The sequence below is a fragment of the Sabethes cyaneus genome, chromosome 1 (genome assembly GCF_943734655.1).
Source record: "Sabethes cyaneus chromosome 1, idSabCyanKW18_F2, whole genome shotgun sequence".
Classification (NCBI taxonomy): Eukaryota; Metazoa; Arthropoda; class Insecta; order Diptera; family Culicidae; genus Sabethes; species Sabethes cyaneus.
In genome coordinates, this window is record NC_071353.1 from 172,176,283 (window position 1) to 172,190,956 (window position 14,674).

Sequence of the window (14,674 nt, forward strand, 5' to 3'; positions counted from 1 at the left end):
GAACTATCCAAAATTCCGATATGGCGGTGTAATCCGAAATTGGCCGAGATATATTTTCCGAAATAAATAGTCGTAGTTTTAACCAAACACCAACTAACGACTAATAACTTTATTTTTAATAATTAATTATAATAATAGAGGATACAAAAAATGTGCTATCGTAGATCACTTGATTCGAGATATAACAATGATGATAATTTTTCAAAATGGATGTAAATTTTACTACTTATATAGTAGCCTAAAGCGACGCCTATCGAGCGCGGGAAAATCAAAAAGCCTAATCGTTGAACGGTTAATGCTGATAACGCTCTACTGATAACGAGGGTCATGCGGATAGTAAAGTTACAATCGAACATTCCGACCCCTGCTGAAATTGCAAATTTCTGAAATACTATTAAATTTGTGGAACTCCATCCTCTGTCACTGTTGCAACCGGTAACAGACAAATTTTTTCCACTGGTCGCTGAAAAACTCCCTTTGCCGTCTTGAGTGTAACTACTCTCACGACTCCGTCAGCTCCTGGATGAGTGTGTTGGATGCGCCCCATGCGCCATCGAATCGGAGGCACATTATCTTCTTGAATAACTACTAGTTTACCTGGTTCAACTGCTACAGGTGGTTGCCAACGTTTGGATCGCCCTTGAAGTTGAGTTAAATATTCGACACGCCATCTTCGCCAGAAATCTTGCACCTTCTTCTGCACTGCCTGCCAATGGTTGAGCCTATTCGCTGGTACATTAGTAAAATCCGTATCCGGAACCGCTTGGAGAGAATCACCCACTAGAAAGTGTCCCGGAGTTAGTGGTTCTAGATCATTAGGGTCGTCTGTCAGCTGCGTTAAGGGTCGAGAGTTGAGACAGGCTTCCACCTGGGTCAAAGTTGTAAGCATGTCCTCGTACGAAACAGGTATCTCCCCTAATACTCTTAGCAGATGATGTTTTGCCGAACGCACAGCTGCCTCCCACAATCCTCCGAAGTGGGGTGCACCTGGCGGAATAAAGTGCCATTGGATGTTGTCCTTGGCACACTCCCTTGCCACCACGTTGTGATGATGTTTACTTTTGAGATTTTCCATAAGCTCCTTTAGCTGATTCCTGGCCCCAACAAAGTTAGTTCCATTATCAGAGTGGATACTGGAACAGAAACCGCGCCTTGCCACAAACCTACGCAGCGCTTGAATGAAACATGCCGTAGATAAGTTTCCGACCAGCTCCAAGTGCACGGCCTTTGTGGTGAAGCAGACGAACACGGACACGTATGCCTTCACTGCCGTTCGACGATAGCCCGGACGAATGTATATTGGGCCAAAGTAATCAACGCCAGTTGTCGAAAACGCTTTAGCTGCTGTAACACGAGAAGCCGGAAGTTCTGCCATAAACTGACGCATAGTTGTAGGTTTTACACGACTGCATCGCAGACACTGATGGATTATTTGTTTTGCTACGCTCCGTCCTCCGAGCGGCCAGAATTTTTGCCTAACGCTGCTTAACATTAGTTGAGGTCCTGCATGGAGCAATTTTAAATGATAGTGTTTCAGCAATAATTTAGTTAAATGATGACGTGCAGGCAGCACCATAGGATGCCTTGCCTCCTCTGACTCCTGCGATCTTCCCAACCTTCCTCCTAAACGAATAACACCATCGTGTGAAAGCACCGGATAAAACCAACGAAGCGGCGAGTGCCTGGGAATGGCTTTACCCTGAGACAACGCTCGATATTCCTTACTGAAAGCTTCTTGTTGAACGAGTCGAGTCACTGTCAACTCTGCCGTACGTAATTCTGGTGCCGTTAATGCTGTTATTGGCCCCGGCACGGATTGGCCAATTTGAAGCTTGACCCGAAAATTTTTAATAAACCGCTGGCAATATGCTGTTTGCCGAATCAATGTCGTATACTCGGAGAAACGCGCAAAATACCAATCGTTGAAACCTAAGTTGCAAGCGCCAACTGCCCCAACTGCCGACCGTTTAAACTCCTGATCTGCTTCTGTTGAATCTGTAATTTCATGTTGTACTGGCCATTTATCAATACTGAAAGCCAGCCACTCAGGACCTTCCCACCAAACGCGATTTTCAATTATACTTTCCGGAAATATACCGCGTGACGTCATATCCGCAGGATTTTGTGTACCTGGAACATGTTTCCAAAGGCAACGTTCCGTGATATTTTGTATTTTTGCCACTCGATTGGCAACAAATGTCGTCCATATAGTCGGTAAAGCCTGTAACCAGCGCAGCACTGTTGTCGAGTCCGTCCAAAAATAAACATCCCCTTCAATGTCGATAGCCTCCTTCACCTTGACGAACAGTTCTGCTGCCATTAGTGCACCACAAAGCTCGAGCCGCGGGATGGACTGAGTCTTCAATGGGGCCACTCGTGACTTGGAAGAGAGTAGCGCTACCTTAACATGACCAGCCGAATTCCAGGATTTTATATATAAATTTGCCCCGTAAGCCTTTCCTGAGGCATCCGAGAAGCAATGGACCTCCATGCCCACCGACCCAGGAATAATAATCATTCTTTCTACCCGTAGCTGTTTAAGTATTGGAAGCTGCTCGTGAAATGTGCGCCATTCATTTTCTACTCTTGTTGGCAGAACCGAATCCCAATCCAATTTCTCTTGGTTGTCGTCTTCCAATTGCCATAGCGTTTGCATAAATATTTTTGCTGTTGTTATAACCGCTCCTATCAGACCTAAAGGATCAAACAGCATCGCTATATAAGATAATACCTTCCGCTTGGTTAGCTCTTGATCGTTTGAGATAGATGGGATTTGCAACTGCAGGGCAAATGCGTCTGTTTGGGGATACCATGTCAAGCCTAATGTTTTAACCGATGGATCACGATCAAGTTTAATGCCTTCTGCCACTGAATCTGCCAAATCCTCTGGTTTTAGTCCCTCTAACACCGAAGCATAGTTCGAAGACCATTTTCGAAGCCGCATACCACCAGACTGCAATAGCTCATCAAGCTGACATCGTAGCTCTTTTGCTTGTTCAGCATCATCGGTGCCAGTAATAACATCATCGACATAAAAATCCTTCATAACCGCCGCCGCTGCCAGTGGGAATCGTTTACCTTCATCCAGTGCCAATTGCTTTAATGTCCTTGTTGCAAGGAAGGGTGCCGGTTTCGTCCCGTATGTTACTGTAGAAAGTTCGTATGTTGCCGGTGGCGAGTCAGTAGTTGAACGCCACAAAATGCTCTGCAGTGGGGCATCCGTCTTGTCAATGTTAATTTGACGGAACATTTTTTCCACATCCGCAACTAATAGTACCAACCGAGTTCTGCACCGCAGGATTATACTTCGCAAGTCCTCCTGTACTACAGGTCCAGCTAATAGGGCGTCATTGAGAGAAACACCCGAAGATGATTTACAAGATGCATCGAAAACCACCCTTACACGCGTCGTGCTACTAGAATCTTTCACCACTGGATGGTGAGGCAGATAGAAACGTTGTATCTTCGTAACATCCTCATCAGGCACTCTCCGCATATGTCCCAACTGTTCATATTCCAGCATAAAGTTATGGTACTGCCTCTTTAGCTCCGGATCTCTTTCTAATCGCCTCTCCATTTGATGAAATCTATAACAGGCAATGTTCTGCGTATGCCCCAGCTGTTGTAAGATTGCCTCGTCTTTCGGAAGCGAGACGCTATAGCGGCCAGCAGCATCTCTTTTGAAAGTTTGTTGAAAATGCTCTTCGCATCGAAGCTCTCCCGGTGAGAATTTATTGTCTAAGCCGATCTCCTCACTCTGCCAGAACCGTGTTAGTAACTCTTCTAGTTTATTGGTAACTGCCACGTTACAACTAACCGCTGCTGTATTATGCACAACTGGGTATTTTCCACTTGCAACCCAGCCAAAAACCGAATCGACAAACAAAGGCATATCTTTCCCAAGAGGTATACGCCTTCCAGTGCGAAAGAAGTCAAAAAATGATCCTCCACCAAGAATCAAATCCACTTTATGAGACTCAAACAGTGACGGATCGGCTAGCTGTATTCCCTCCGGTAAGTTCCAATTATTTGCAGTAGGAGATAAACCTGGTATTGTAGTAGACAAACAAGGATGAATGTTGAGTTCCACCGGTATTTGGTAATTAGTGACGCGCGATTTAATTGTTACATTTACGAAGTTCGTAATTTTTTCCACCTTTCCATTGACTCCAATAATATCCATATTCGTAGACTGCCTTTTCGATTTAAGCAGCTGACTAAACCTTTTAGAAACGAGATCACATTGACAAGCACAATCCAATAGGGCTCTTGCTAAATGATGACTACCAGATTCGTCTTGTACGACCACCACAGCCGTTAATAAAAGAACACCTGTCGCTGGAACCTTAATCGAGCTGTAGCTCGTCACCTGAGCAGCTGCAGCATGTACCGTGTTGTTACTGGTAGCCGCCGCCTCTGCGTCTGCACTCCTTGTAGCTGTATCCCTTGAAGTATCAGTTGACCCAATTGGTTTACCGTTTTCCTTGAAACATACCAAAGAATGATGCTTGCCCCTACAGTGCCGGCATACATATTTAGAAGAACAGTCCTTGGCTTGATGTCCACGTCTGAAGCAATTACGGCATAATGAATTGGTTCGTAACAGATTGTCTCTTTCTTGGACTTGCATATTCTTAAATACAGGGCACAAATACAATGGATGATTGTCCGAACAGCTTAAACATCGTTTGGAAGACGCAGTATTCAATACAACGTTGCACGATTTAGTCGTCGGAAGAAGCTTTCTTTTGTTTGGTTGGCTGCATTCTGCCTTAGTGCAATCTGGTTTAGTTGATATTGCCTCTAACATGTGAATTCTTCTGCGCATAAAGCCAGTCAGGTCCTTAATTGTGTCGTGTTCTTTCGACGATGAAAAGTCCTCCCAACTTCTCCGTGAGGCACTGTCGAGACGAGAACTCAGCATATGTAGTAAGAGTAAATCTTTATAATCTCCTTGTTGATCAATAGTATTGTCTAACGATTTCACGGTTGCTTCAAACGATTCCAAAAGAGAGTGCATTTCCTCGGCAGACTCTCGTCGTATGGATGGCAACTCGAACAAAGCTTGGACGTTTTTCTTCTTTAAAATCTTAGTATTCGAATAGCGCTGGACCAGCATATCCCAAGCAACCATATAGTTTGTCTTGGTAAGCGGAAGAGTGTTGATTAAATTGAGTGCCTCTCCTTCCAATTGACTTCTCAAGTAATGAAATTTTTCAACTTCTGGGAGATCAGGCTGCAAATGAATAAGCGACATATATAGATCGCGGAAATTAAGCCATTCCTCGATTTTTCCCCCAAATTTTGGTAAACTTATTTGTGGTAATTTGGCGTGTGTCGTGAGTGGTTCGGTGGGCCGTACAGATTGATTTAATGGTGCAGCTTCGGGATCGTTTTTCAGTCGATCGATGAGAAACGCCTTCAACTCGAAGAATCTATTTTCAAAGTCCACTCTTTCTTTTACCGGTGATTCCACATCTACATTCTCTTCGTGGCATTCGATTTCGTCGATCGTATCATTCATCTTGTCCCATAGTAATTCTAGCCGTTCCAAACGTACCGAAAATTCGCTGGCCTTGGTGGCTTCCGAGCACTCCTTTATGAAGTTATGCACATTGTTGAATGATGTCTGCAATCCTTTCAGCTTCTTCTGAAGAGCGTTGAGGGTAGGAGGTTTCCCTTTCGACGTTGTAGCAGGCGGCATGGTACCAAAAAAATAAGACCACAGTAGCGCAACCTCAGAATATTAAATATATAGGAGAGCCAATTACCTTCTGGCTCTTAATAAAGAGCCTTGTATTATTTATTATTTTATCTGTAAGCGCCTAGGTTAGATTCCCTTTCTAACACTGTTAAAGCTTGGATGTAGGATGCTGGATACTGGATGCTCAGCGACCGAACGTCGCTCTCGAATGGAATGCAGCAATCAAACCGAATATGTTTGTTACAGATGTTTGTGGTGTTAACCAAGCCAAATTGACGAGACCAGATAATTTTCGTCAATGAATCAAGTGACCGTTGTTCCTCTCCGACCGTAGTTCCTCAAACGAAGTCGCAAAGGCAAAGTCCGTATGCGTTGTATATGGAAATGAAGACCGAGTACAGCACAAATCTTTCAGATAAATTTTGTTGGACAGCCACTAACCTGTTACATAAAAAATTGATGCCTTGTATTTTATGACGCTCAAAGCGAATCCACAGCAATGGCGGTAAACCGGTCGTGTATCGAAGCTTCCGCACTTCGATAAAACCAGGAGAACGAATATTACGTCGAATAAATGTTCCTCAATCCGAAAATTAGCGGCTGGTTCCTCGGATCACCTTCCTTTGGTGATCCGGTTCGAAGGACCAGCTGTTTAAGGGTGCACTGGTAGGTTTATCGGAACTATCCGAAATTCCGATATGGCGGTGTAATCCGAAATTGGCCGAGATATATTTTCCGAAATAAATAGTCGTAGTTTTAACCAAACACCAACTAACGACTAATAACTTTATTTTTAATAATTAATTATAATAATAGAGGATACAAAAAATGTGCTATCGTAGATCACTTGATTCGAGATATAACAATGATGATAATTTTTCAAAATGGATGTAAATTTTACTACTTATATAGTAGCCTAAAGCGACGCCTATCGAGCGCGGGAAAATCAAAAAGCCTAATCGTTGAACGGTTAATGCTGATAACGCTCTACTGATAACGAGGGTCATGCGGATAGTAAAGTTACAATCGAACACCCCGTGAAAAATGGTCCGTCTTACTTACCCCTAGTTAACAATTTACAGTATTTTGCTTTTATCTCTCAATCCGTACTATTTTATATACTTTTTCCGCCACACACAGAACAAGAATTGCCCAATTAAAGTCAGTGGAAAGAGAAACGACAAAATACATAGCTTTTTTTGCTGAAAACCCCTAAATTTGTTGCTGCTTAAATTATATCGCATGAAGACACTGCGAACGAAAAATTTGTTTTGATTCTAATTTTGACGTTGGATACGGCCGAGTGCCACATGTTGTCTCGAAAGTGTTTAGATAGGCTAATAAACAAAACATACTGAGGCATTTGTAGAAAATTTAAGGATTTCTTGACGGTCCCTCTTACCCCGCCGGGCCTTCTTACCCCTTGTTCCCCTACAGATATTTACGCCTATCGTTTTACGGGCATAAACGAGATTACCGGTAGGTGATGGCGCCTCAGCTCGTTTTGTTGCTATTTTCGACCTTTTACGAGTGACTATCAAGCCAGTGATCCCGTCTGGCGTAGCTTACTGTTACAGATTTTTGGCTTGAACGATGGAAAATTTTGATGGACAGATTTTAAAATGGTATGACGAATTTCAACAATAAAATCAGTCGCGTGAATTCAATAGAATGCGTATAATAATCGCTTTTTAGTGAAATTAAAGTGCACGGATCAGAAGGTAAGTTTGTTTGAGTAAAATTAGCACAAGAACTTTTGGATAATTCGTTAAATCCATTCAACAAATGATGAAAATTGAAGTGGTTTGCTTTACTACGACGGGAATTAGCAATAATTAAACCCTGCACCGTTTTTATTCTTCTTGTTCGGCGTCCTGCTAATAGAAGTAAGCTGCAAATGATAACAGCGTGTACGCAGCCTTACAAAATGTGAAACTCATGTAAAAACTGCGTACATTCTGAAATTCATGAAAAAAAAACCGTGTTAACTCCGCAATTCGGCTAAAAAACCGCGGTAGTGGCTAACTTTACATAAAACAAGTCGCGTAAATTTCGAAATTATTGTATAAAAGAGCAGCGCAAACTCCGAAATTCGCGTAAAATCTGGATTTTACGTAAAAAAAAACTACATAAATTCAGAAATTTGCAGGAAAAGGTCGCCTTAATTCCGAAAGCTGGATAAACGGTTTTTTTTAAACAGCTTCCGTGCGTGATTCACGTAAAAAAGCAGCGTGAATTCTAGAAACCGCGTAAATTCGGAAATTCATGTAAAACAAGCTGCGTAAACTCCGTAACTCGCACAAAAAGTCGTGTAAATTCTAAAATTCTCATGAAAAAAATCGCAGTAGCTCCGAATTTTGCATGAAAAATAGCGTGAATACTTTGTAAAAATTCGCATAAAAAGCCGTGTCAAGTAAATATCAAAACTAGCGTAAAAAGTCGAGTAAATTCTGGAATTTACGTTGAAAACTCATGTCAATTTCGTGCCAGTCGAAAAAGTAACTTTTGTGTATTTATTTTTGAAACGATGATTCTACAATTGATGAAGGGACGGTAAGGGAAAGTAATGAAGAAGGATTTTTTCGGGAATGAAGGGGAAGGGTGGAAAGGAAGGGGGGGGGGGTAATAGGTAGCTATGGTTAACAAGTTGTCGTTGTGACTCCTATCTTTTGTCCAATGCTGGAAGGTGCATGGGTCGAACCAAGCTGTAATCAGAGATTATAACCGGATTTGAACCCACAACACCTGCCAGGGCGTGTCGCTCACTGGTACCCGTGTACCTTTGAACCACAGAGGCGCTGGACAAAAGAAGTCTGCACAACCCCCCTTATTAACCATAGCGCGACATGGGTTGTTACCCCCCCCCCTTCCTTTCCACCCTTCCCCTTCATTCCCGAAAAAATCCTTCTTCATTACTTTCCCTTACCGTCCCTTCATCAATTGTAGAATCATCGTTTCAAAAATAAATATTTATATATGCCTGACCGCATTTCAAGGTCATGACTAAAGTCACGAGTTTGGTCAATTTTCATAGGAACGGAGCCTTTCTCCGAAGAACCGCGCTGAGAAACGCGGACTAACACGCTTTCGGACGAACAGCGTCACACGCAGTACCTTGCAAGTCGTAAGGGCCTGCTTAGTGTCGTCGTCCTGAAAGTAAAAACAAGTTAGATTAAAACTTCTCGGTCGATGGTTTCTACAGTAGGTGTAGGAAGAGGCACATTGTGTGTCTAAAAATAGAACAACCCATGTCGCGCTATGGTTAATAAGGGGGTTTGTGCAGACTTCTTTTGTCCAGCGCCTCTGTGGTTCAAAGGTACACGGGTACCAGTGAGCGACACGCCCTGGCAGGTGTTGTGGGTTCAATTCCGGTTATAATCTCTGATTACAGCTTGGTTCGACCCATGCACCTTCCAGCATTGGACAAAAGATAGGAGTCACAACGACAACTTGTTAACCATAGCTACCTATTACCCCCCCCCCCCCCTTCCTTTCCACCCTTCCCCTTCATTCCCGAAAAAATCCTTCTTCATTACTTTCCCTTACCGTCCCTTCATCAATTGTAGAATCATCGTTTCAAAAATAAATATTTATATATGCCTGACCGCATTTCAAGGTCATGACTAAAGTCACGAGTTTGGTCAACTTTTGTGTGTTTCGTAAGAGTCCTACCATACAATTACTAGAAATTTATGATTCATGTGAAATACGTCAAACATGTACGTTACGCAGTACAAATGTTTCATTTCTCATAGTAAATATTTTCTTTTTTACTCATTCAAAATAGGTACTTCTGAAAATTTACCAAATTGATGGCTAAAAGTTGAAACAGTATCAGGAAGCCAAATCGACGAAAAACAATTCCGTCTTACCGCACTGCATCGCGCCTACTACGGGCGCAAAACTTGTAGCGCAGCTACCAGTTCCGCATACCAGCGTAGCGCGTTCATCATCATACACACAAGGCCAGCTCGCTATCGTATAGCTGTGTGACGTCTATCTGCTGCTTACACCTTATCATAACAAGTGTGACGGTACGATTGTGATGATGGCAGTAGGCAGGCAGTAAGCAACACACAGCGAACGAAAAGTAACCTCCACTGCTTCTGCTGGCTGGCTGGCTGGCTGTCCCAGGTAGGTTGTATGCACTGTATCGAATACACCACACACCCGGTGGCAGTAGCAGCAGCAAGCAGCAGCACGAACGCGAATCACGCGCCTGCTCCTAGCCGGTCTGGGTGCCTGGTATAAATGAGCGAATTGAAGACACTGCACACGGAGTGCTACATTTTTTCTTCTCGCCATCGATCTCCTCACGAGATGACCCGGGTTGCCTTGTCGACCGTCGGAAGAAACGCCCGGGCCTACTTTGCGGTAATAGTCTGTCATCGCCGGGAAAAAATTGGGCCGTCTTAGGAGCCATCCCCGGGCGGCGACATTCCGAAACGGGAGGAAAAAAAAGTCCCTGTTTACACACTGCACGTCTGCCGTGGCAATACCTACGCACGCTCATTGCGTTCGATAAGATTGGATCCGGTTCCAAGACGCACACTCACTGCTCGCGGATTGCACCGTCGTCGTCGTCGTCGTCGTTCCCCGTGTCGTGGTTGCTGCTGCATCCATGCATGCTGCTGGCTGGCTGACTGGCTGGTATCACGCAAAGGTGCACGATGCAGTGCATCTCGCGAGCGGGAGCGAGATGGCCTCTGCCGAAAAACCTATATGTATCCTCGCCTCATCGATTCCAAACCGGACCCCCGAAAAACAACAAGGTCCACGCGGCTGCGACAGCAGGGCGGTGGCGGACGAACAGTTCGAACAAGTTGGGCAGCCCGGCCCGAGAGTATGCAGCCAGAGAGCTCACCGGCATTCCGAAGCACACACGGTCATCACCGTCCACCGGCAAGATACGGCACAGCTCGCACAGCAGCGAAGCATATTTTTTCGATTGATAATTAATGTCCGATGGAAAACCGAATGAATTCAATAAATTTAATCAACGAAGTGAACTCCGCTCAATCAAAGGTGAGGCGGAACCGACGACCGACCGGATGGCAACAGTAGCGCAGCATCAGCCGGTAGAACGAGAGAACCCGCTTTCGGAATTGCGGAGAGAACGACGATGACGACGACAAATGGCATTTGCTGGCCCCCGTTGCTGGTCGCGGCACAGTATGCTGCACGAATGGAGGACCTCGTTCCTCTCCAGTTTTTCGGGATTATATGCCCGTTTTCTGATGCATACGTTTTATGATGAAGCAGCTTGGCCTGGCCTGGCCTGGATCTGGATGAGGATGAGGATTCAAGCGATGATGCACGAGCGCGCTTCACATTGTAGCGAATGAGGGAAATTGCTTTTGCTGATTGCATGCAGGACGATGACACGTCTTGAGAAGCATCTTCGCGATTTCGAGTGCTTTCTTCGATACAGTGGCAAGCAACCTAGGGAGTTGTCGCATGACAGTGAAATCGTGTGGCGCCGGTTGCTTAGCCGCAATAGACGGAACTCGGTTCAACACTGAAACCGAGTTCCGAGCCGTGAGGCACGGAACTGTGAAAGGTTTCAGTGTGGAATTAGTTACTACAAAACAGAACAGCTCCATCACGCTAATCCGAGAATCGTCGGGTCGGGTTGTTGTGTCGTGTGCTGTGACAGTTCCCGCAGTACTACGTAGAGCAGTGAAACGTATTCTTTGTCGGAACTGTATCAGGAACTCATGTCTTGGCTGGCTGTCGGGCGGCGTTGCTGGCGTTGGCGGGACGCGCAGTGGCGAAATGTGACAGCCACCACACCGCAGCGCAGAACGTATGCGTCCTGTCTGTCTTGCAAGCAGCCAACAACAAGACTGCTGCCAGACGACAACCCACAACCGACGACGACGGATCACGGATCGGATTCGGATGGGGTGGGCGGTCGTCTCTGTCGTCGCGTGCGATTAACCGACATTGCTGAAATTTTAAAGTCGAAATGCAGTCTAATATTTTTACAACAGGAAAGCATGTTGCTGATTTTGCAAACCTTGCCAACCACCACACCGACGGGACGGACCGACCGACCGACCGACGGAACACGGCGGTGGGATGTATATGTGCTTGTGGATTTTAAAGTGATTGCCTTTCTCCGCACCTTCCTTGAACCGGGGGTTCGGTGTTTGGTGATTATGAACGGTGGGAAAAGAAGGTCGGAGGGACTGGGACTGGGAAAGCACCAATGTGTACTTTGATTTTTATTATACATTAGCAAGGAGGAGGTGTTTTTGCGGATTTCGTACCAGCTTGCTTTGTCATATGAGTTGCCTCTTTTCGCTCTTTTTTCGTATTGTTGCGCTAACAGCCGAACAGAACTGCACCGGGCAAAACGGGTGGCTTTTTTTTCAACCTCCCGACCGAATGCAATTTAAATTTAAATCGAATAGAATGCACTTCTATGAGAAGTGGTTTTTTCCTGTTTTTTTTGTTGCACTGAATGTGCCTGACGTGTTTAATGATGACGGAGGGTGCATGCACAAACTGACAAATTGACCACGATGGATTACATAGAGGAATTCATTCGTTAGTCAGTGCTCACTTTGATGTGATACGTCTTCCAGGATTGACAAACTTTAAGAAATATTAGGTACATGATGACAACGGTGACTGAAAAATTTTGTCCATCCTCCAAACTTAAATACTAATAGGAATACAGATTTTGTGGTACGGATCCAAAGATCCACCCGGTGGGGCACCCGACTTTCCAGAAGAATGTTTTGGCCTGGAAATTTGAGTAATCGTAGGATAACGAATCTATTTTATTACTTATCGCAAATATAGGTACAAGCCGATTAGGTTGAGTACTCCGGACTTTCGGGTGCAATTGGATTTGAAATCAAAGATAAAATTGGACTAAAAATTAGACTTGGAATTGTACTAGAAATAAGAGTTCAAATTGGACTTGAAACTAGATTCGACATAGGGCATAGCGTTAAGCTTGAATTTGCATTTGACTCTGAAGATGCATTTTAAATTGAATTGGAAATTGGACCTAACATTGGATTTAAAACACAATGCACAGTGGGAATTTGTTCAAAAAAGAGTCCTTAATCTCTATATCTCAAAATGCCGCTAAGCTAGGATAATTTTTTTATGTCAAAAGAAAAATATTTTTATAAGGATTCCAGCAATGTGATGCTTGTTTACGGCACGCATCTGTTTCCAATAGTTTTTGCCAAAAGAAGGGCAATTTACCTTTTTTTTTTAACGAGTAGGGAAGTCTGCTATCAGACACCTGAGAAGACAACTCAGAGAGTGGGGTTTGGTATCCCGACCCCCCTACTGGGGCGTGAGGATCCAGACCCACTAAAACCGTACTCGAGTCTCCAGCCTCAATCCCCCCTGGAACCACCTTATCGGTATTACTTCAGGGAGGGGCTATTGTGCTTAAAGCTCCGATGCCTCAAACTTGTGCAGATACTGTCTAAAACAACCATACCCTGACAGAATCTGTATCAGGTGGAAGTTGACTTCGCCATGGCGCCTGTTGACCCATCCGGATAGTTCCAGGATAAGTCGATGTGTCCACCGGCCTTTTGTGGAATCAGACCATGCCCGCTGCCATGTGATCATCGAGGTCGATCTTGTGGTACTCCGTATGCCTCTAGTTCCACGTTGGTTGAAGCACTCTATGTCCTCGCTGATGATGATACCAATAGGCATCATACCCGCTAAGACGCAGATTGCGTCATGTGAAACTGTGCGGTACGCACTCGCCACTCTTAAGCACATGAGACGATAGGTGCTTTCCAGCTTGGCTAGATAGCTTTTGGTACCTAACGCCGATGACCACACCGGCCCGCCATACCTGAGTATGGACTGGACCACGTTGGCTAAAAGCCTTCGCTTGCTGCCATATACCGCAGAGCTATTAGACATCATACGAGACAATGCCGAAATAGCTGTGGAAGCCTTCTTGCAGGCATAGTCGACGTGGCTCCCGAACTTGAGCTTGTCGTCGACCATGACTCCAAGGAGTTTTAAGAACCGCGTTGACGAAATAGTGCAGTCCCCGACACTGATATTTGCTTGCTGCACCGACTTGCGGTTGTTCACCACGATAACCTCCGTTTTATGATGCGCTAGGTCCAGTTTCCTGGATCGCATCCAATCTTCAACAATGCTCTCTGATAGATTCACCGTAGACTTCCAAGGTGATATCGTCCGCAAAGCCGACAATCACCACCCCTACCAGAAACTTTAGCTTCAACACCTCGTCATACATGACGTTCCACAACACCGGGCCCAGTATGGAACCTTGCGGAACCCCTGAGGTGATTGGAACGCATTTCTGACCCTCCTCCGTGTTGTAGCATAGCACACGATTCTGGAAATAATTTTCCAGAATTCTGTACAGAGACACCGGCATTTGGACGTTCCGAAGCGAGCTGGCTATGGAGTCCCAGCTAGCGCTATTAGACGCATTTCTCACGTCGAGCGTGACAACTGCGCAATAACGAATACCTGTCCTCTTGAGCTGGATTGCCACCTCGGCTGTCTTAGTGACAGACAAGATGGCATCCACCGTAGATTTGCCTTTTCGGAAGCCGAATTGGTTCCTTGACAGACCGTTTGTACCCTCCGTGTACTGTACGAGTCTGTTAAGGATAACCCTCTCCAGTACCTTGCCGGCAGTATCGAGTAGACAGATCGGCCTATATGACGAGGGGACACCCGGAGGTTTTCCCGGCTTCGGCAATAGGACCAGGTTCTGTCGCTTCCATCTGTCCGGGAAGTGGCCAGCTTCCAGGCATCTATTATAGCCTCTAAAATAGCCGCTTTAACCCCTCTAAGGTCTACATCATTTTTAGCACCGCAAAATTCACTAAAATGGCTATAACTTTTTAATTTTTCAATATTTTTTCACCAAATTTAGGAATTTTGCCGAAAATATTTTCTATTTTCATAATATCTATAGATAATGGCCATATGTCATATGGT

The 14,674-nt window shown here is 44.8% G+C and overlaps 1 protein-coding gene across 1 annotated transcript; it reads right to left on the reverse strand.

Annotated features, from left to right (window-relative positions):
* Positions 1-394: 394 nt before the first annotated feature.
* LOC128732441 (uncharacterized) lies at positions 395-5,704 on the reverse strand. Its single transcript, XM_053825690.1, has one exon. It carries the CDS (start codon positions 5,702-5,704, stop codon positions 395-397), a length of 5,310 nt encoding a protein of 1,769 aa, XP_053681665.1.
* Positions 5,705-14,674: the final 8,970 nt, after the last annotated feature.